At 42.5% G+C, this 23,145-nt stretch overlaps 1 protein-coding gene across 11 annotated transcripts in view; it reads right to left on the reverse strand.

Annotated features, from left to right (window-relative positions):
- The window catches only part of DIP2C (disco interacting protein 2 homolog C), a 408,190-nt gene that overhangs the window by 115,069 nt on the left and 269,976 nt on the right, over positions 1-23,145 (reverse strand). For all 11 annotated transcript variants that reach the window (XM_053225170.1, XM_053225168.1, XM_053225171.1 and 8 more), the window contains 2 exons: positions 15,157-15,248; positions 8,605-8,715 (listed from right to left, as the gene is read on the reverse strand). In XM_053225170.1, the coding sequence (XP_053081145.1) occupies positions 8,605-8,715; positions 15,157-15,248 (203 nt within the window). The remainder of the gene's footprint in view (positions 1-8,604; positions 8,716-15,156; positions 15,249-23,145) is intronic.

The raw sequence follows: 23,145 nt of genomic DNA on the forward strand, positions 1-23,145 counted from the left end.
TCTGGTTATTGCAGTGCTAAGAGCCAGTCTCTGTACGAACAGCAACCTACAAATTCTTCCAGATTATCGTTTTGACACTATTGACGACAGAACTCAGAGGGCTTTGAGCCTTGAAGTCAGGTAACCAGCCCTTTGCATTTCCAAAAGACCTCAACCCACTGAATTTAATATCAATTGAAGGAGGAGCGTCATATGCCCCGAGTAGGCTTTCAGGTGAACCGTAGTGGAATTTACCACAGTGCCAAAGAATCGCTTAGAAGAATGTGGCTATCCATTCACTCAGTCCCCAAACTCTTCCACATTTCTCCATTGTGAATATCATAGGACTCGGGGGTGGAGCCTGGAACACTGGCAACAAGCACTTGCAAGTAAGCCTTGGACAAAAAACCTGACACCGATATGTGGGGTATGTACAACATATGTTTCTTATTTTCGAATACACTGTGAGAGCAAGATTTGGAATTACATCTGACAAATCATAGTGAACATGGGACTCAATCATGTCCAAACACCAAAACGTAAGCAACAACCAACATCCCCCAAAATAAAGTCAAAACCCTCTAATTTATCCAGATTTCTAGTGTAATGACACTGAGGAATGAGATATGCAAACACATAGTTATTGACAGATCACTAGGCTCAGTGTTCTTTTTTCAAAAGGTTCAGATATAATTGACATATAACATTCCAGCAGTTTTAGGTGTATAACATGATGATTCAATATTTGTATATACTGCAAAATTACCAATACACAAAAAAAGTTGAGAACTTTTAAGATTTACTCTCTTGGCAACTTTCAAATGTGCATGAAGTATCGCTGAATGTAGTCACCATTGTGACTATACCCCCATGACTTCTTTATTACTGGAAGTTTGTACTTCTTCACTCCCTTCAGCCATTTCACCCACCCCACAACCACCACCACTGGCATCCACCATCTGCTGTGTTTCTTTAAGTTCTGGTTGTCCATTTGTTTTCTTAGATTCCATATTTAAGAGAAATCACATGGTGTTTGTCTTTCTCTGTCTGACTTACTTCACTTAACATAATACCTTCAGGGTCCCTTCATGTTGTTGTAAATGGCAAGATTTCATTCTTTTTTATGGTTGAGTAATATTCCGTTGGTATACATATATAATCTCTTCTTTATCCATTCATCCATTGATGGACACTTGGGTTGTTTCCATATCTGATTATAAATAATGTTGCAATGAATATCTGGTGTATGTATCTTTTTGAATTAGTGCTTATACCTTTGTTTAGAAAAATACCTAGTGTAACTGCTGGATCATAAGGTAATACTATTTTTAATTTTTTGAGGCACTTTAGTAGTTGCTATTACTTGCTATTTCTTGTCTTTTAGATATTAGCCATTTTAATAGGTATGAGGTGAGACCTCATTGTGGTTTTGGTTTCTATTTCTATGATGATTAGTGATGTTGAGCATCTTTGTGCCTATGTGTGTGTGCGTGTGTGTCTCCTCTGGAAAAACGTCTATTCAGATCCTCTATTTTTTAATCGGATTCTCTTGCTATTAAGTGGTATGAATTCTTCACGTATGTTAGATATTAATCCCTTATCAGATGCACAATGTACAAGAATTTCTTTCCATTCTGTAGGTTGACGGTGGATGGTTTCCTCAGCTGTGCACAAGATTTTTAGTTTGATGTGGTCCCACTTGTGTGTTTTTGCTTCTGTTGCCTTTGCTTTTGGTGTCAAATCCAAAAAATCATCCCAAGACTGATGTCAAGGAACTTACTGCCTATGTTTTCTTCTAGAAGTTTTACGGTTTCAGGTCTTACATTCAAGTCTTTAATCCATTTTGAGTTAATTTTTGTGTATGGGGTAAGATGAGAGTCTAGTTTCATCCTTTGGCTCATAGCTGTCCAACTTCCCCAACATCATTTATTGAAGAGACTGTCCTTTCCCTGTCGTGTATTCTTGGATCTTCTGTCCTAAATTGACCATGTATGTGTGGGTTTATTTCTGGGCTATTTTATTCCACTGACCTATGTGTCCATACTGTTTTAATTACTAAAGCTTTGTAATAGAGCTTGAGATCAGGAAGCCAGGTGTCCCCAGCTTTGCCCTTGTTACTCAAGATTGTTTTGGCCATTTGGGTTCTCCTGTAGTTCCATACAAATTTTTGGAATGTTTTTTCTATTTCTGTGAACAGTTAGATTGAGTGCCATTGGAATTTTAATAGGGATTGTGCTGAATACTGTAGATTACTTTAGGTAATACAGACATTTTAACAATATTACTCCTCTCAATCCCTAAGTATGGAATGTCTTTCCGTTCATTGTGTGTGTGTGTCTTCATTTCGTTCACCAAGGTCTTATAATTTTCAGAGTATTTCCACTTCCTTGGTTAAATTTATTCCTAGATATGTTGTTCTTTTTGATGTAACTATAAATGAGATTGTTTTATTTTCTCTGATAGTTCACCGTTAGTGTATAGAAATGCAACCAATTTTTATATGCTGATTTTCTATCCTGCAACTTTACTCAATTCACTAAAAAGTTCTAAGAGTTTTTGGGGGGAGTCTTTATTGTTTTCTATATATAAAATCATGTCATCCTCAAATAGAGATAGTTTTACTTCTTCCTTAGTAATTGAATGCCATTTTACATCTTTTTCTTGCCTAACTGCTATGCCCAGGAATTCCAATACTATGTTGAATAGAAATGGCAAGAATGGGTTGATCTTAGAAGAAAAACTTACAGCTTTTCACAACTGAATGAAAGGTTAGCTGTGGGCTTGTCATATATGGCCTTTATTATGTCGAAGTACATTCCTTTTATACTCACTTTGTTGACTTTCTTTACTCAAAAAAATGAATGTTGACGAATAGACATCTCTCCAAAGATGACATCCAGATGCCAACAGACACAAGAAAAGATGCTCAACATCACTGGTCATCAGGGGAATGCAAATCAAAACTACAATGAGATACCACCTCACACCTGTCAGAATGGCTGAAATCAACAACACAAGAAACAACAGGTGTTGGCAAGGATGTAGAGAAAGGGAAACCTTCTTGCACTGTTAGTGGGAATGCAAACTGGTGTAGCCGCTCTGGAAAATGGTATAGAAATTAAAAGCTAAAGCTATGGAAGTCTCAAAGCTAAAAACAGAACTACCCTATGATGCAGCAATCACACTACTGGGTATTTACCCCCCAAAATACAAAAATACTAATTCAAAGGGATACATGCACCCCTATGTTTACAGCAGCATTATCTACAATAGCCAAACCATGGAAACAGCCCAAGTGTCCATCAACTGATGGATGATAAAGAAGATGGGGTATATATATATATATATATATATATATATATATATATGCAATGGAAAATTAGTCATAAGAATGAAACTTGCCATTTTCAATGGCATGGATAGAGCCAGAGATCATTATGCCAAGTGAAGCCAGAAAAACACAATACCATATGATTTCACTCCTACTGGAATTGAAGAAATAAAACAAAGGGAAAAAAAGAGGGGGGTCTTGTCAGGGCAAACCAAGACTGAGACTCTCAATTACAGAGGACACACTGATGGTGTTATCAGGGGGGAGGTAGGTGGGGGAGTGGGGGAAACATGATGGGGATTAAGGAGCGAGCTTGTTGTGATGAGCACTGGGTGTCATATGAAGTGTTGAATCACTACACTGTACACCTGAAATTGACATTACACTATATGTTAACAGGAATTTAAATAAAAACTTTAAAAAAAAGAATGTCGAATTTTGCTAGTGCTTTTTCTGTGTCTATGATCATATGATTATCTTTCATTTTGTTGGTGTGGTATGTCACATTGATTGATTCACAAATGTTGGTCCATTTGTGCATCACTGAAATAAATCCCACTAACTTATGGAATATGATTCTTTTAACATGTTATTGAGCTCTGTTTGCTAATATTTTGTTGAGAATTTTTGCATCTATGTTCACCAAGGATATTTGGCCTGAAATCTTATTTTCTTATGGTATCCTTGCCTGGTGTTGGTATCAGGCAACACTGATCTTGTAAAAATGAATTTGAAAGTTTCCTTTGCTCTCAATTTTTTGGAAGAGTTTGAGAAGGAGAGGTATTAAATCTTTCTGAATGTTTGGCAGAATTCACCAGTGAAGCCATCTGATGATCCTGGACTTCTGTTTACTGGAGGTTTTTGATAACTGAGTCAATCTACTTACTACTAACCCGTATTCAGATTTTCTACTTCTTCATGATTCAGCCTTGGAAGAGTGCACATTTATGGAATTTATCCAATTCTAGGAGCCCAATTTGTTGGCATATAGTTATTCATGGTGGTATCCCCTAACCCTTTTTCTGTGGCATCAGTTATAATTTGTGTTTCATTTCTGATTATATTTGAGTCCTGTTCTCTGGTTTTCTTGCTGAGTCTAGCTAAAGGTGTATGAATTTTGTTTATCTTTTGAAAGAATCAGCTTCATGGTTGGGCTTCATTTGCTTTTTTTTTTTCTAGTTCCTGAAAGTTTCAGATTAGAGATTTTTCTGATGGACTGAGGTAGGCCTGTATTGCTGTGACCTTTCTTCTTAGAACCACTTCTGCTGAGCTTTGAAGTTTTCATATGTTCTGCTACCGTTTAAGTTAGTCTCAAGCTGTTTCTTGACTTTTCCTTTGATTTCTTCATTGACCTACTGGCTGTTCAGAAGCATGCTGCATAAAATCCACATATCTGTGAAATTTCCAGTTTTCTCCCTGTAACTGACTTCTACTTTCATACCATTATGGGTCAGAAAAGATGCTTGATAGAATTTCAGCCTTCCTTGATTTATTGAGACTTGTTTTGTGGCCTAACATGTGATCTATCCTGGAGAACACTGGAAATGCCCTTGAGAAGAATGTGTATTCTATTGCTAATGGATGGAGTGTTCAGTATAAATTAAGTCCACTGATGTCAGTGGGGTATTGACGTCCCTACTACTACTGAATTGCATGTCTCCCTTTAAGTCTGTTAATATTTGCTTCATAGATTTAGGTGCTTCCATATTGGGTACATAAATGTCTACAAATGCTGTGTCTTCTCAGTGGACTGATCCTTTCATCATTAAGTATCTCCTCTTCTTTGTCTCTTATTACAGTCTTTGGTTTAAAGTGTGTTTTGTCTGATAGAACTACAGCTAGTCATCTTCCTTTACGTCCCCGCTTCTGTGGAGTATCTTTCTGCAACCCCTCACTTTCCTCTGTGTGCGTCCTTACATCTGAACGGAGCCTCTTGTAGGCAGCAGATCGTTTTTGTTTTTTCCCATTAACCCACTCTGTGTCTCTTGATCAGAGAATTTGGTTCTTTTACATTTAAAGTAATTATTGATAAGTATGTACTTATTGCCATTTTGGTAATTGTCTTCTGGTTTTTCTTTTAGTTGGGCCTCTCTGTTCCTCTCTTCTTCGCTTTTTTGTGGTTTGATGACTTTCTTTAGTATTACACTTAGATTTCTTTCCCTTTGTGTTTTGTGTATCTATTAGAGGTATTTGCTTTTTGGTCACCATAAGACTCACACATAACAGCCTATACACACACACACGTTTAATCTTGTGTGTGTGTGTGTGTGTGTGTGTGTGTGTATTTATATATTAAGTTTGAACATACTCTAAAACTCTTGAGTTTTTACCTGCCCTCCCCACAATTAATGTTTTGATGTTACATTTATATCTTTTCACGTTGTGTATCCCATAACTAAGTATCGTAGTTTTCCTGATTTTTACTACTTTTGTCTTTTTAACCTTCGTTCTCGTTTAGTAAGCAATTAATCCATTACCTTTACTGTACATTTACCTTTACCAGTGAGATTTATACTCTCTCGTATTTTGCTACTAATCAAGGCCCTCTCACTGTAACATTTCTCCCACGGCCTGTTTAGTGGCAATGAGCTCCTTTACGGTTTGCTTGTCTGGAAAACTATCCCTCCTTCAATTCTGAATGACGGCCCTTGCTGGGCAGAGAGTTCTTGGTTGTAGGTTTTCTTTCCAGTACTTTGAATATATCCTGCCGCTCCCTTCTGGGCTGCAAGGTTTCTGCTGAAAATGTGCTGACCATCTTAGCTGTTTCCTTGTATGGAACAAGTTGTTTTTCTCCTGCTGCTCTTAAGATTCTCTCGTTAGCCTCTGACATTTTAATTATAACATGTCTTGGTGTGAACTCCTTGGATTCATCTTACTTACAGCTCTCCAGGCTCCATGGACCTGGATGTCTGTTTCTCTCCCGAGGTTAGGAACGTTTTCTGTTCCTTTCTCTCTTTCTTTTCTGTGACACACACATTGTGAATGCTGTTCTGATTGATGCTGTCCTACAGGTCCCTCAAGCTATCTTAAATTTTTCCTGGTTTCTTTTTGCTGCTCTGTGTGAGGTCTATTGTCCTGTCCTCTTGATGGCTGCTGCTTCCTTCTGTTTTTTTCTAGTGGGAACTTCACAGGGCATTCTTCAGTTCCGTTACTGTATTCTTTTCTATCTTTTAATTAAAAAACTTTTTAATGTTTATTTTTTGAGAGAGAAAGAGATACACACAGAGAGAGAGAAAACACACAAGTAGGGGAGGGGCAGAGAGAGAGGGAGACACAGAATGTCAAGCAGGTTCCAGGCTCTGAGCTGTCAGCACATGCCCGACACAGGGCTCCAACACAGAAACCGTGAGATCATGACCTGAGCTGAAGTTGGACGCTCAACCGGCTAAGCCACCAGGCGCCCCACTTTACTGTATCTTAAGTGGCTTGACCTAAGTGGTATTCCCTCCTATTTTCCATCTCCCTGTTGAAGTTGTGTGTTCATCCTTCCTTCTCCTGAGTTCTGTGAGCTTCCTCATGACCATTACTTTGAACTCCTAATTAGGTAAAGTATTTATCTCTGTTCATTAAGGTTCTATCTTGTTCTTTCTTCTGGAACACGTTCGTCTGTCTGCTCGTTTTGTTGGCCTCTCTGTATTAAGTGCAGCAGGTACCTCTCCCAGTCTGGAAGGAGTGGGCTGTGGAAGTAATGAATCTCCTCGTTCAGCCTTACCCTTGGTTGTCTCCTGAACCCCTCTGATTGTCTACGCAGCCAAATGTACTCCAGATATGTTCCCACTGTTAAGGGCGTGCTGAGACCTGTCTAAGTCCCAAAGGGAGGAATCCCACTGAGCACTAGTTACAGGCTGACTGGCAGCCAGGCCCTCAGGCAGCAGCTTTTAAAGTATGTGTATACATACAGTTTGTGGGACCACAGTCCTAAATCCTGCTGGCCTCCAGACCAGGATGTCTGGAGGTGTCTCCTGGTTACAGTTGCAAAAATTAGGGCTCCTTTCATGGAGGTGCCAGTGAACTGGAGCACAGTCAAGGGAAAGTGCAAAGTTGTCCCCCTGTCCACGTTCCCTGGGAGCACCTCCACAGTCTCTAGATGTGACAAACCTGAAGCCTGTACCTCAGGCTGTGCCCCAGGACAGATAACCTGTGCCCCAGAACAGGTAAACAGACGTTCCTCCCAGAAAGCCTGGGCTGTGTTTCAGTCTGTCGTCTGTGCAATGCCCCGCAAGCCATCTGTCAAGAACAGTCTCTCTCCATGATACAGACCTACGGGGCCCAGGTGTCCTAGCCCCTGGCTCCCAGTGCCAGGCGTGCATGGGTATCCCTGTGCGGTCTATGGGCACCTGCAGCTCTAGCAAGGCAGGAGGCAAATGTGGGGCTGCAGCATGCTTACTGGCTTCGTTGACGCAGGAGGAGGGCACGGGGCTGGGGTGCACCTGTGGGCTGTAGCAGAACAGCACTAGCAAGGTAGAAGCAATGTGCAGAAATGGTCCCCATCAGCACCTCTATCCCCAGATGGAGTTCTGGCAGGCCCTTGCCCCTCTGGCAGATGCTTTAGGGTCAGCAAATGAACCCTCTTCACACACAGTGGAATCACTTTCTAAACTGTTGCTTCTGTGCTGGGCCTTGGGACAAGTGAGTGGAGCATGAGCCCCATGGGTATGCTGGACACAAGCCCCGTATTTCCAAAGGCAGATGTTTTGGAGGTTCATCTCTCTGGTGCAGGCCCCAAGGGCTGAAATGCCTAATGGGTGACGTGAACACCCCACTCAAGGAGGAGCTCTGAATGTGTGAGACTCCCCCTGTGTGTGGTGGCAGCGCAGGGCTGGGGCATCTGGTGAGACAGTGTCCCTGCCTCGGCCCCCCCAATCCCCCGTCTCCCTTGAAATGGAGGAGCTGGTCAGCTGGTTCTTGGGTGTTCTGCACAGGGAGTTGCTCCACACGCAGCCGCAGCCACAGGGCCAGGGGAAGAGGCCAGCTCTGCATCCCCCTGTGCCACCGTCTCAAACGGCCCCCCATCAGCACTCGAAGGCCGGGGTGCGGCAGCCCCACCCCTGAAAAGCTGCTGCTTCATCCTGCCGCTGAGCTGCGCATCCAGTAACCGTCCCCTCTACTGACACAAGTGACGAGAACCTGTAGAGCCTCCCCAATGACAAAAACACCTCTGTGCTTCTCGGTCCACCTCCCGCTGAGATAAAGAGCCACTTAAAAACCAGCCACCTACGCATTCTGACTTCACCACAGAACGTTCCGCTGCAGCCCAGCCGGACCCTCCCTGCTGGCGACAGCACGCTCTTTACCTTTCTGGTGAGTGGCACTTCGATGGGCACGGGAACAACTTCAGCCAGCAGGCAGCCATAGAAGGCCACCATGGACGCGGCGGGGTCATTGTTGGGGAACACCAGCGCCACCTGCACAGACACAGAGCAGGAGGGATTAACCAGCAAATCGATGCCACCAGCTTTCAAAATACCAAAAAACGATGCAAACCGCCATGGGCAGCAGGGCTCATGTTCTCCGTGAGAACAGAGGCTGAACAAAAATTAGGTGCACGCTTAAAACTACCCTTCAGCAAGATGCATTCAACTACTGTGTACTTTCTCTTTGATTCACATGGAAGCAACACGTATCGCCCACAGTCCTTCCTAGCGCTGCCCCCAGAAGACAACTACCCAGATGTTCCGCTCGTCATCTTCCTGTCACGTACTTAATACAGGGTGAACCGCACCATCCTCGCTGGGCTCGGTAAGAACTCGTGTTTCCACGTAGCCTTCACAGGGGTGACCGAGCGCTGTGTGCTTCCTCACTGGGGCAAGGCTGGCAGGGCGCTGACCACAGGGCTCCATCCTGGTCCCAGGTCAGTATCAGCCCCTCCAGGCCTCAGTTTTCCTGCCTACGTCCTAGTGCTGCAGTGAAGGTCACAGAGAAGGTGGCGAGGGCTCGGTGCAAGGCCCGGCGCACAGCACGCGGCCGTGAATGCCAGCCAGCCGGGGCTGTCAGTCCATCCGTGGCACCCTCACAGATGAGGCTCCACGAACACCTGCTGGCCTGGTTCCACCCACCGCCTTCCTGCTCGGCCTTAGGGACGAAAAGCACAATAATCTTGGAGTTATAAGAGGCAGGCTGATTTAAATTTCCCGGAGTAGTAGGACTTTTGTTTAAAGTTTGTCTTGAGAAAGAGAAACAGCCTGTGCATGCAAGAGCAGGGGACGAGCAAACAGAGGGAGGAGGAGCATCCCAAGCAGGCTCCACGCTGCCAGCCAGCACAGAGCCCAGCGCAGAGCCTGATCCCATGACCCTGGGATCGTGGCCTGAGCCGGAATGCAGAGTCTGATGCTTAACTGACTGAACCGTCCAGGTGCCCCGGGTAATATGATTTCTAAAATGTTTTCTGATAGGCCTGAGGTTATCTTAACGTTGAATAATTTTTCTATGGGATGGCTTGTAATTATTCTTCCTCACGTGAAATGCTTTTCATTCCCCTTTTTACCTATTAGCCTATTTAGCCCATCAGTGTTTTGACAAGTACCCTAAAATCAGGATGGATCTTAAATATATTTGATGGCATTAACTCTTACGCTTGATGCAAAGACTTCTTGCTGCAGTACTGTTTTTATCGCTGCATTTTTTACTGGACACTTGTCAAGACGCCCCTTTCTGTCAGTGCCCACGACTTAACAAGTATGCCATCCCACGTGAGTCCGTCCGGGGCTTGTCCCAGGGTCTGCCGTGTAGCTCACCTGGCACCAGCCAGCTCTCCTGTTACTGCAGCCCCTCCTGGAGCAGCCGTGCCCACCTCTCAGGCAGACCGCCTCCTCAGGACACCGCAGTAGCTGTCCCGTGGCTGCATGTCTGCACTGCCCGCTCCGCCCTGCAGACCCCGCTCCTGCTGTAGCCCGCGTCACCCCCACGTCCTGATTGGGCATCGGGGTTCCACTCCCCCCTTGTGGACAAGTTTGCTGCGTGTTCACAGGCACCCAGATCCCATGACTTAACACGCACAGGTCACTTCTGCATGACTCATTCAGGAATTTAACCAATTTTTTCTCTCAAAATGTCCTAACCAGAAGTTACCAGTTTTTCCAGGAGCAGGTGGGTAACACACTCAATTTCAATATACAAATAAGCAGGTTGGTGTGAAGGGACGCAGATGGCAGCTGAGAACAGAAGAGGCCACATCGTAAGTTTGTCCATGTTTGAAACTTAGCGACACAGGATAGCAGATGGGGAAGAAATCAGCTTGGGATTCAATGAAGGTTTCCTTTCCATGCAGCATTCCTGCAGTTCACTGAAATCAGCTAAATGAGAGATACATGACCCCATAAGGCCAGCAAAAGCCATTCTGCACTACCGACAACTGTGTTTGAGAACCCTGAGAGGTAACCGTTGCTTATGTCAACTTATTCCATCCTGACAGCACTCAACCGTGAGCAGGGCTTTCCAGAAGTAACTGACTTGCACACGTACACATATGAACCGTCAGCAATTATTTTAACAAAGTGTGTGAGGATCGCAGTAGCCGTAAGGGCTCTGCCTTCAAGTGGCAGCTGAGCTGAGAGCAACAGGTTTTAGATGTGGGTCTGGCAGGGCAACACTGAGTCTTCTGGGTGAGTATCTGTGAGCTTCCGGGTGCCGCCGCCACAAGACGTCTCTCCCTGAAACGGACCAACATGTTTGAGGAAGTCATTCAAACCGCAGGGAAACACAGGACATACTGCTGTTCCATCCCAAACCAATGGATGCACCTATTCATAATGGACCAGTTAAATACCGACTTGTTAGTCTTCTTGGAGCACCTGCTCTGGATGCAGGAGTCCCCGCCAGGAGCACAGAACCGAGAGCGAGAAGATGGGGCACCCCCAGACCAGGAACAAGGTCTGGCTGCCACTCCGGCTCCGCTCAAAGGAAGATCAACGAACCTGGGACTGCAAGTTCCCACTGCTTTGTTGCTGCAGCTCATGCTGGTGAGGCCACACTGTATAAACCTGGCAGAATTGTGTTAAACAGGATGAAACATGAAGTCACAACGTAAAGTGAATAAAAGCAGACTATGAAATTGTATATTGTATCTCTCGATGATATAAAAGTAAGGGACAGGGAGGGTCAGATACCTCTGAAGGCTCAGAATAAAAACTGAAGGTTTGTTGCTGTTTTGTTTTGCAGTTTAAGGAAGGGGAGTCTGTACTTCAGTAATTCCTGTTAAGTCTTGTTTCCGTTTCTGAGTCGGTCACAAGCCCTGTCTTACTGGCATCTCCACAGTGATTCCCGTGCAACGCACACATGCAGGTGCTTGGTTCTGAGGGACCCACACAGCTCCCCTGTATTCGCTCCTCCACGGATTCCTTGAGGTGTCATTGGACCTAATCCCCCACAGGGCACAGCAGGCATCCACAGACCAAGAGGCAAAGGCGCAACCCACCGCCGCGCTTCGGAGGGTCTCCTCTTGGTAAAGGGATGCCCCTCGGCCAGCTTGCCTTCAGCGCTCTTCACACCAGGAGCTGCTGCACACACTTCCCATGTCAGCTCCTTCCCATGCTTTCCTGGAGCCTAGCCTACAGCTCACAGGCTCACTTTTCCTCTCTGGGAAGACTTCTCAGGCCCCAGATGCTCCTCAAAATGAAAAACATCTCTCTCCTTCCAGATAGTTCAACTCCACCTCTTACCCCTCTTTTGGGGACCTGTATCACTTTCCCTTTATAGAAAAGCTGATTATCAGTAACGTGTCTATTTGTATTTTAATACAACTGGCAGGCTCCCTTCAGATGTGACGCACCTTCGTGCCTTCCAAAGCTCTGACTAAATATCCCCAAACCCTATTCAGCTTAGGCACATAAAGCCCTTTTCAGAAGCCCAAGAAGGTAATTCCCCAAACAACGTTAGTAAGGTCACACACACACAAAATGTAAATTTTTATGCTAAGGACTGAATGTTCACTATTCTGGGGAGAATTATGTTTTATTCAAAAGTGATTTTCAAAGAGGGCAAAAAATTCCATTTATAGCAACATAAGCTTATGATCAATTTACTGCTATGGTCGTGTATATTTATTTAATAAAAGTATCTGTACACATGTGCCCGATATTAACTACATGAATAATGTTTTAAATAACTTAGAAAAATAGTCTCCCTCACACAGTCAAACCAACCTCTACCGACAAACCTCTTTACATAGTTTATTTTCTCAAAACTGTGCCCCGCAAATTCCTACTAACATCTTAGCTGAACAGAGGTGGTTTATTTTGTAGTTGTTATTTTAAGGGAACTTCAATAATCTGGAGGCCATGCTCTATAAGAATTTTTAACGAAATCATTCTACTAACACTATCCATGAAATTATAGTTAAGGGAGATATTACATACAACTGATTTTTTATTGGGGTAAAACATACACAACGTTGACCATTCATTTATTTTATTAATTTATTTTGAAAATGAAGTGCACAGCTCAGCAGCATGAAGTACATTCACAACCAGAACCATCTCCCGACCTTCTCATCTTCCTAAACTGAAGCCTCACTCCCATTAAGGAACTTCCCAGCCCCCACCAGCCCCTTAGCTACCATCACCCTTCTGATTCCATGAATTTAACTACTCTAAGTACCTGGCACATTTGTCCTTTGCAGCTGCCATATTCCATGTCACATAGTCTTTGAGCCCATCGTGTTTTATTATGTGTCTCCGTGCATCTGCCGATGGACACTTGAGTTACTGCCACCTTTTGGTTTTGTGAACAATGCTGCTATGAACACTGGTGTTGCTATTATCTGCTCAAGCCCCTGATTTCAGTTCTTTTGAAACGGAAGGGAAACTGTTGGATCAAGCAGTAATTTATGTTCAATTTCTAAAGGAGCTGCCATACTGTTCTCTGCAGTGGCAGCACACCGGGGTTCAATTTCTTCATTCTTGCCAACATTTACTTTCTGCTTTCTGACAACGGCCACCCCAATGGCTGTGGAGTGCGGTCTCACTGTGGTTTTAACATGCAGCGCCCTAACGAGCAGTGACATGGGGCGTCTCTTCAGGTGCTCACTGGCCATCTGCAAACCTTCTCTGGAGAAATGTCTATTCAAGTCCTCTCCCATTTTTTAAACTTATGTTTTGTTTGTTTGTTTTAGCATAGTGTGGATACTAACCTCTTCTCAGATATAGAATTCGTCAATATTTTCTCCCATCTTGTATGTTTCTTTTTCAGTCTCGATAATGTCCTTTGGTGCACAGAGTTATTTTGATGAAATCCAATTTATGTTTTCATTTTTGTTCCACGGTGTTTTTGGTATCATGTAAAACAATCATTGCCAAATTCTGTGTTATGCAGCTTTCCCCATGTTTTACTCTAAGAGTTTTATAGTTTTTGTTCTTTAAGTCTCCGAACCATTGTGAGTTAATTTTTTATTATTATTTTTTTTTATTTTATTTTTTTAATTTTTTTTTCAACTTTTTAAATTTATTTTTGGGACAGAGAGAGACAGAGCATGAATGGGGGAGGGGCAGAGAGAGAAAGGAGACACAGAATCGGAAACAGGCTCCAGGCTCCGAGCCATCAGCCCAGAGCCTGACGCGGGGCTCGAACTCACGGACCGCGAGATCGTGACCTGGCTGAAGTCGGACGCTTAACCGACTGCGCCACCCAGGCGCCCCGTGAGTTAATTTTTTAATAGACGGTGTAAAAGGTCCAACTTTGTCCTTTTGCTTGTGGGTGGTCTAGTTTTCCCAGCACCATTTGTCGAAGAGACCGTCCTTTCCCCGTGTCATATCTTAACATCCTCGATGAACCTGCTTCACCGTGCACACGAGGGTTTGTTTCTGGGCTCTCTGTTCTACTCCATTCTCCACATCTGTCTTTACGTTAGCACTGCACTGCACTGCTTTGATTACTGTAGCCTTGTGGTTTTATAATCAGGAAGTGCTAAGACCTATAACTGAGATTTACAAGCCACAGGTCAAACTTGTTCAATAAAAAAATGGAAAGAATCATAGTCCACCACAGAAGGCTGGGCCTCTGGTAATCTTCTAAAAAATTCCTCATGATGGGCCCCTGTCTTTATAATATCCTAAGTAAATCACAGCTTCTGTTCTTGTTGGTTTATGGTGCTCAGCACTGATATTTTTACTGAATTCACTTGGGAGTTCTTTGGGCACAGGTAGGATAACCCAGTGTTGGGGTCTCAGATACAAAGCAGCAAATGGACAAAAAGATGCTACATTTGAAGGCAAGAAAATGTGGTTCTAACCCTGCCTCACATCTAAATTGGGGTACAAAGCTTGGACAAGGGTATCAAGTTCTTAGAGTATAACATTGCAAAGGAATACTAACATCTCTCCTCTGTAACTTCAGATTGCAGGAAGAATAAAAATTTGCTTATCGGTTAAACATAGTAGCCTCTATCCAGAAATTTAACACCAGCAAAGGAATGGCACCAGCAGCGTGCTATAAAGATTTCAGTACACTGATGGATGTAAACAAAGTTTTACATATAATTTGTTCTGCCAACCCAGGTAGATGACACACGAATGTTTCAAAGTAGCAGACGACAGGACAAAGGCTGGGAATGTGACTCTGGGGTCTGCCAGAAACAGCTGCGAGTGCTGAGCCACTTACGAGTTATGTGCCTTCATCTGATGTGACACTCTCAAGTCTGCACGTCCTCATGGATGAAACAGAAGTACTACAGTCAAACTCACGGGGTTGTTGTAAAGGCTAAATGACATATTGTGCAACTGACCCCGATTCATAGTTAATGTTAAGAAAGCCTGACTTAGCAGCATTAGCATTAGGAGACACTGAACTCTAAGAACTTCAAACAGCAGGTGTCTCTGTTGCATACGATGGAGTGTTTGCAGACGTGCACTTACCCTGTCTCCTGGTCGTACCATAGGTTCCTGCTTTGTACCTAATTTATGCAGAATGTTGTAAGCGACCTTCATACTTCTTGTCCACAGTTTGCCTATTAATACAAGTGATAAAGACACAAGTAAGTGGACACATGCATTTTCAGTTATGTCTCAACATGCACATAACTAGAGACAGTACTCATTCCTTTTAAGCCTTCAAGTAACCCTGAGTCCATGGAATCCTGAAGGAAAATAAAAGCCAGAAACTCTGACTCATAAGCTCTGAGAGGCCTAAACACTGGAACAAGGTACTGATACACACTGTAAGTGTGCAAAGCAGCTACAGCAAAGCCACAGAATAGCTATCATCACAGAAGATGGGAAGATTTCTGGGGAGTAAAGTAGAGCAGGGACAAGGGCAATAGTGTGTCACTGCCGATTCACATTATGCAAAATGACACATTTCCACTGTTATCAGGGCCTTGCTCATGAAATGAATGAAATGAATGCAAAAGGTACTTAGGACACACTTTGCAAGGCCTGATCCCTCTTCCCTCCCCAAGTCCTGAGTTTCTCAGCATCACATCTTGCTTGTCTTGGGGATTCAGGATTTTTTGAGAGTAATGTTTGAACTTAAAGATGGTGGTAAGTATTCAGAGCTAAAGTTCTGAACTCCAGAAAAAATGACCACAAAGGACGATTAAAAATAGGATTGAAAACACACACACACACACCAGAAAGGACAGCCAGCTTGGAAGAACCTCCAGGGTTCCCACCCCTGCCTCCATTCTAGCACCAGACGCTCCTGCACAGGAGGACAGGGCGGGGGACAAAGTGACTCTGACACCTAATATGAGCTCTTAGACACCTAAAGGGCTTCATGATATCAGCTTCCACATGCTTTCAGAAGCAGGCGAGGTGTTAGAAGTTACATTAACATGATCGTAACAACAGTTAGGAGCAACTTTAACTTTCCCGTAAATACAATCACTGTTTTCAGCTTCTTCCTATTTTAAATGTAAAAGTTAAGAAGTTTTATGTTTATAACACTTGTTTTACCTCACACTGGATTTTGCAGCAACCTAAATTAGGGTTACTGTTTATCTTCCACAGGATTTATCGACTTATCTCCTCCTTAGCGATAAGGGGACAAAAGGAATGTTTTTGTTATCTTAATGTCTCTAACTCCTAGGGTATTACTGGTTTACAGTATGTGCTCAACACATGGTCTTCGTTTCACTGATGTCATAGGCAACCTAAGAAGGACAAAATGACAGTACGCTCTTTGGCCATACTTCTTGAGCACTTAGGCTAATTATCAGACACGAAGGTCTTGTCTGTCCTCCACCCTCTTCTCTAGATGTGCCTCAACACTGCAGTCCTCAAGAGTGGCTACCTTACAAGCATTTGGTCTTTTGTTAGGTGGCTATATTTTTTCCACAAAAACAGCCACTGGCTATTAGAAGTAACTCAGTGATTCTTCATCTAAAGAAAACAAATAATTTGCGCCTTCAAATCTTTTTAATGTGAACGATATTAGGGAATCACAATTAAATAAACAATTACAATCAATTTGTTGTAACTGAAAAACCCAATGGCTTTGTGAACAAACCTGTTACAGTCAGATGATTAGCAATGTTACGTTTTGTTACACTTTCAACATCATTCTCTGTTTGGATATTATCATATATTCATACAGAAGCCAGTCTACAGTCGGGAGCTTGAAAAGAGCAACACACTTTTGGCAAAATACCACTTGCTGTTTTTCAAGGAGAAAAGCTTTGCTGATTTAAGGTGCAAGAGACACAATGGTTCTTTACTGATTTACAGAGGAGAATGAAAAACTTTCCAAACAAGAGAAGTTACTGGGAAAGGGATCAATCAGAATGGAAGGGCAGACCATGCATTTTCCCAGAAGCAAATGCAAAACCAGACGTGTAAGAAATGTTAAAGAGACTTTTTTATGCTGAAAAGAAATGGCACTAATAAGTAACAAGAAAATAAATAAAAGTATAAATCCCACTAGGAAAGGTAAATCTAGAATAAAGGTAGTGGACTATATAAAGCCAGTATAAAAGGAAAAGGACAAAAGTAGTAAATAGGGACACGCAAGATATCAAGATGTAAAATGTGACATGAAGAACATGAAATGTGGGTGGGAGAGTAAAAATGCACAGGTTTAGAATGTGTGCAAACATAAGTTGTTATCAACTTATGGTTATAAATATAAGTTGTTGTATGTGAGCCTCATGGTAACCACCAAGCAAACACCTCTAGCAGATACACAAATACAAAGGGATAGCAATGTAAGCCTCACACTAAAGAAAGTCATGAAACCACAAAGGAAGAGAAAAGGAACAGAGAGGCCCTACAAAAACAACCGGATAACAATTACCAAAATGGCAATAAGTACCTCTTATCAATAGTTACTTTAAATGTAGAAGGACTAAATTCTCTCATTAAAAGACACAGAGTGAGTTAATGGGGGAAAAAACACACACACAAAAAAACAAGAACTGATCTGCTGCCTACAAGAGGCTCCGTTCAGATGTAAGGATGCACACAGAGAAAAGTGAGGGGTTGCAGAAAGATACTCCACAGAAGTGGGGACGTAAAGGAAGATGAGTAGCTGTAGTTCTATCAGACAAAACACACTTTAAACCAAAGACTGTAATAAGAGACAAAGAAGGGGAGATACTTAATGATGAAGGGATCAGTCCACTGAGAAGACATAACATTTGTAAACATTTATGTACCCAATATGGAGGCACCTAAATCTATGAAGCAAATATTCAGAGCCCTAAAGGGAGAAATTAACAGCAATATGATAATAGGAACTTTAATACCCCACTCACATCAACGGATAAATCATCTGGACAGAAAACCAGTAAGGAAATAGTGGCCTTGAACAACACATTAGAACATAGGGACTTAATTTTTATCAAACACTCCATCCATAAGCACTCCATCCATAAGCACACATTCTTCTCAAGTGCACATGGAACATTCTCCAAATCATAGGTGAGGCCACAAAACAAATCTCTATAAATTCAAGACTGAAAACATAGCAAGCATCTTTTCTGATCCATAATGGTATGAAGTCAGAAGTCAATTATAAGAAGAAACCTGGAAAATCCACAAGTATGTGGAGATTAAACAACATGCTACTGAACAACCAGTGTGACAACAAAAAATTCAAAGAAGAAATTAAAAAAATACCTTGAGACACGTAAAACGGAAATACAACATACCAAAACTTATGATTTGTAGCAAAAGCGGTTCTGAGACGGAAGTCCATAGCAATACAGGTGTACCTCAATGAACAAGAAAAATCTCAACTAAACAGCCTAGTCTTACACCTCAAGGAACCAGGAGAAGAACAAATGAAGCCCAAGCTAGCAGAAAGAAGGAAGTAACCAAGATCAGAGCAGAAATTGTTAAAATAGGGACTAAAAAGGCAATAGAGAAGATCAACAAAACCAAGAACTGGTTCTTAGAAAAGGTAAACAAAACTGACAACCCTTGGATAGACTCACCAAAAGAAAACGAGAGTGGACTCTCATTTAAGATCTCAGATAAAATCAAAAATGAAAGTTATAACCAACACCACAGAAATACAAAGGATCACAAGAGACCATCAGGAACAATGATATGCCAACAAACTGGAAAAAATGAATAAATCCTAGAAACACATGATCTTCCAACAATGAATCATGAGGAAACAAAATCTGAATAGAATGATTACTAGTAAGGAGATTTAATCAGAAACTTAAAAACCTCCCTACAAACAGAAGCCTTTCCTTGTGAATTCTATCAAGCATTCAAAGAAGATTTAATACTTATCCTTCCTAAACTCTTCCAAAATAATTAGAGGAGGGGAATGATTCCAAACTCATTTTATGAAGCCAGTGTTACCCTGATACCAAAACCAGACAAGGACACACAAAAGAAATAAGAGGCCCTTACTCCTCATAAACATAGATGCAAAATTCCTCAACAAAATATTAGCAAACTGAATTCAACAATACAGTAAAAGGATCATACACTGTGATCGGTGGGATTTATTCCAGGGATATGTGGATGGCTCAACATTGTCAAATCAATCAACATGATACACCACATTAACAAAACGAAGAATAAAAATCATTTCTCCATACATGCAGAAAAAAGCATTTAACAAAATTCAACAACTCTCAACAAAGGGAATACAGAGGGACCATACCTCAACATAATAAAAGCCATACATTCAAAACCCATAGCTAGTATTGTGTGCCGAGAAAAGAATCAAGACCAGGATGTCCAGTCTCACCACTTTTTGAGGATGATAGGATTTTGTATACAGAAAAACTCTAAAGATGCCACCAAAACCAAAGAAATAAACAAACAAAAAACCCCGTTAGAACTAATCCAAGAATTGAGTAAAGTTGCAGAGTGCAAACTGATACACAAAATTCAACTGCATTTCTAGAAACTAACAATGAATTATCATAGAAATTAAGAAAACATTTAGAGTTGCATCAAAAAGAGTAAGTACCATGAAAAATTTCAACCAAGGGGCTAAAAGACCTAAACTCTGAAAATTATAAGACACTGATGAAAGAAACTGAGGAAGACACAAACAAATGAAAGACATTCGAAATAATATTGTTAAAATGTCCATACTACCCAAACCAATCTACAGATTTAATGCAATCCCTACCAAAATATCTATGGCATCTTTCATGGAGGTAGAACAAAGAATCCTAACATTTGTATGGAAACACGAAAGGCCCCAAACAGCCAAAGGAATCTTGAGTACGAAGAACAAAGCTGGGGGCAGCTGACTCCCTGATTTTAAACTGTATTACAAAGCTACAGTAATTAAAACAGTGTGGCACTGGCATAAAACAGACACAATGGATCAGAGAGCCCATAAATAAACTCATGCATATATGTCAATTAGTTTACAGCAAAGGAGTCTAGAATACACAATAGGGAAGAGGCAGTCTCTTTAATTAGTAGTGAGAAAACTGGACAGTCACATGCAGCAGAATGGCACTGAACCACACCTAAAAATTAACTCAAAATGAATGAAAAAAATCGAACCTAAGACTTGAAACCATAAAACTCCTAGAAGAAAATAGGTGCTAAGATCCTTGACATGGATCTTGGGGATGATTTTTTGGATCCGACACCAAAAGCAAAAATAAACAAGTGGGACCATATCACACTAAAAAGCTTTTGCGCAGGATGGGAAACCATCCACACAATGAAAAAGCAAATTACAGAACAGACGATATTTGCAAACCATTTATCCAATAAGGGGTTAACATCTAAGTACATAAAGGACTCAACTCAATGGAAAAAAATAATGGATTCAAAAATGAGCACAGGAACTGAACAGACATTTCTCCAAAGACACACAGATGGCCAAAAGACAATGACAGGTACTCAACATCACTCATCACCAGGGAGATTAAACCAAAATCACTGAGCTACCACCTCATACCTGTCAGAATGACTAGCATCAAAAAGACAGGAGATGACAAGTGTTGGCGAAGATGTGGAGAAAGGGGAACCTCTTACACTGTTGGTGGGAGGGCAAACTGGGCAGCCACTCTGGAAAAACCAGCATGGGGGTTAAAACTGGTCATCAATGGATGAGTGGATGAAGAAAAGGTGGTATATGTACACAGGACATTATTCAGCCATAACAAGGCATGAAATCTTGCCATTTACAACAACATGCATGGACTTGGAGACATCATGCTACGTGAAACAGGTGAGACAGAGAGAGACAAATACTTTGTGATCTCACTCACTTGCAGAATCTAAAACCCAAGCTCATACATATACAGAGAACAGACTGGTGGGGGGGGGGGGGAGAGGGAGGCATAAATGGGTGAAGGGGGTCAAAGGTACAAACATCCAGTTATAAAATAAGTCATGAGATGTATAAAATGGTGACCATGGCCAATACCAGTTAATAATAATTCCGTACTATGTATATGGAAGGTGGGGGACACGAAGTCTCAACCGATTTTGCCAAGTTAAACTGGTATTTTAACTGAGAAAACAGATATTAAGACTCTAAGATAGCCTGTGCATATAGAAAAAAGAAAGAGATGCGGACATGATGCATGCACTGTCTTACTACAGATTAATTTTAATTTCAATTGGATTTCTGTGAGGAGTACGAAACCATAAGAAGACTGTAGGTCTGAGGAAGTGGGTAGGTGGGTGAGGAAGGGGTTTCAGAGCTCACGCTCAGCACAGCGGCTAGGTCACATGTGAACAGCAGTGGAGCCTGAGAAACACATCGCCAATAATGCAAAGCATAAACCACGTAGAAAGGTTTCCCAACGCTTTTCTAGCTCAAGCACCTGAATATTTCAAAATATCTGGAGCAAAATCCAAGTCATAAATCACAAAAGGAAGGAAGGAAGAAAAGAAAAAGAGGAAGAGGGAGGGAAAGAGGGAGAGAGGAGAGGGAGTTTGCCTGGTAATAAAAGCACACTGCAGCAAAGTAGAATAAATTTGCAGGTATCGTGCTGCGAACAGGAGGGAGCGAAGATTCATGATAGAAGGAAATTAGTTGCTTAGCATGATTTATTTTTATTAACTGAAAATTGTAAGATGGTGTTTTATTTGTATTGGTAAATGGAGAACAGTGGATTGTTCTACAGGGTTGTTAACCTTCACTCCCTGTATTTTCCATCAAAGATCCCAAGTTTCTCAGCTACCCTCCGGCTTTGCAGGAAGTTAGATGAGAGCCGAAAGTGAACTACAAGACTGTAAACAGTCTAGTCTGCCAATGAGACTGAGTTCCTTGGTATGAGAACAATTCTTATTCAGTGAGCTCTTCTCTGTATTCTGAGCAATACCCAGTCATTACAGGTTCGTCCATCTCAGTGTTTCTACCTACAAAGCACTTTTCTACAGTTTTTCTGGTATTGGCCAACACTTCCCTTTTACATCCTGATGAACTATCACCGTGTTTTTGGAAATGCATTGCTTACATTCCTTTAACAGGTCAAAACCAAGAGTGACCCACAGCATATGCCTCATACAGATGAGTAAATGCAAGAAAACATAGATGACTGAAGAGCAGGGGCTGTGATGCTGGGGTGTAGACACACTTCCCTTAGATAGCCAAATTCCCTCAGATAACTTTCGGCGTCCACCTTACACCGCAGCCCGCAGGAACATGCACGAAGGCAAAGTCAGCACTTCTCTGCTCTTCGTTCCCCCAGGAGAGGGGCTGCCCTTCGGACCGCAGTCCTCAGCCTGGAGAAGCGTGTCTCCCTCTCTGATGCCCTGCCCCGCGCTGGGCAGGTACACAGTTAGCGCCTCGTGCGTCTCAGCACACGCTTGCAGGCAGCCAGTGGGCGCTTCGCTGCGTGTGCACACGGTGGGTCCTGGGAGTCCCCGTACGCGGCAGATGATCTCTGGAAGAAGCTAAGGAGCGGCAGTTCCAGCCACACCACCAGCTTCAGGGCTGGGTCTGGCCAGGGATGGGGGTCACTAAGGAAAGTCTTCCACTTACTTGACTAAAACCTATTTCCAAAGAGCATAATGAAAAAATCCAGCTAAGCCTCACCACGGGTGAAATGCTCTTTATCCACTTAGAAATACCCAACATTGCCAGAAAATGGCAAAGCTGGGAGACATATGCTCCTAAGCCCCAAACCCATTTCTGTCCGTGAGACGCACAGGTAATGCTGGAGTCTACAGCGGGTACCCCCTGAGGCCCCACACCCCAAAAGGCTGGACTCTGTGTCGCTTACCGTAACATGGGCCAATGTAGAAACGAGCCCCCTTCCTACTCCACGTAAGAGCACTGCTGCCAGGGACACAAAACTTCGATCTAGACACAGGTCACCTAATCTCACACGTGCAGACAGAGGAGGGACAGCTCTGGTCTTCCTGTTATTCAGCTGGTCTCTCTGCAAAGCTGCAGCAGGTGCTGTGACAGTAACCCAACCACCTGCTTTCTCCTTGGCCCCTTACCCAGGGAACAAAGAGAACGAA

The sequence above is a fragment of the Acinonyx jubatus genome, chromosome B4 (genome assembly GCF_027475565.1).
Source record: "Acinonyx jubatus isolate Ajub_Pintada_27869175 chromosome B4, VMU_Ajub_asm_v1.0, whole genome shotgun sequence".
NCBI lineage: Eukaryota > Metazoa > Chordata > Mammalia > Carnivora > Felidae > Acinonyx > Acinonyx jubatus.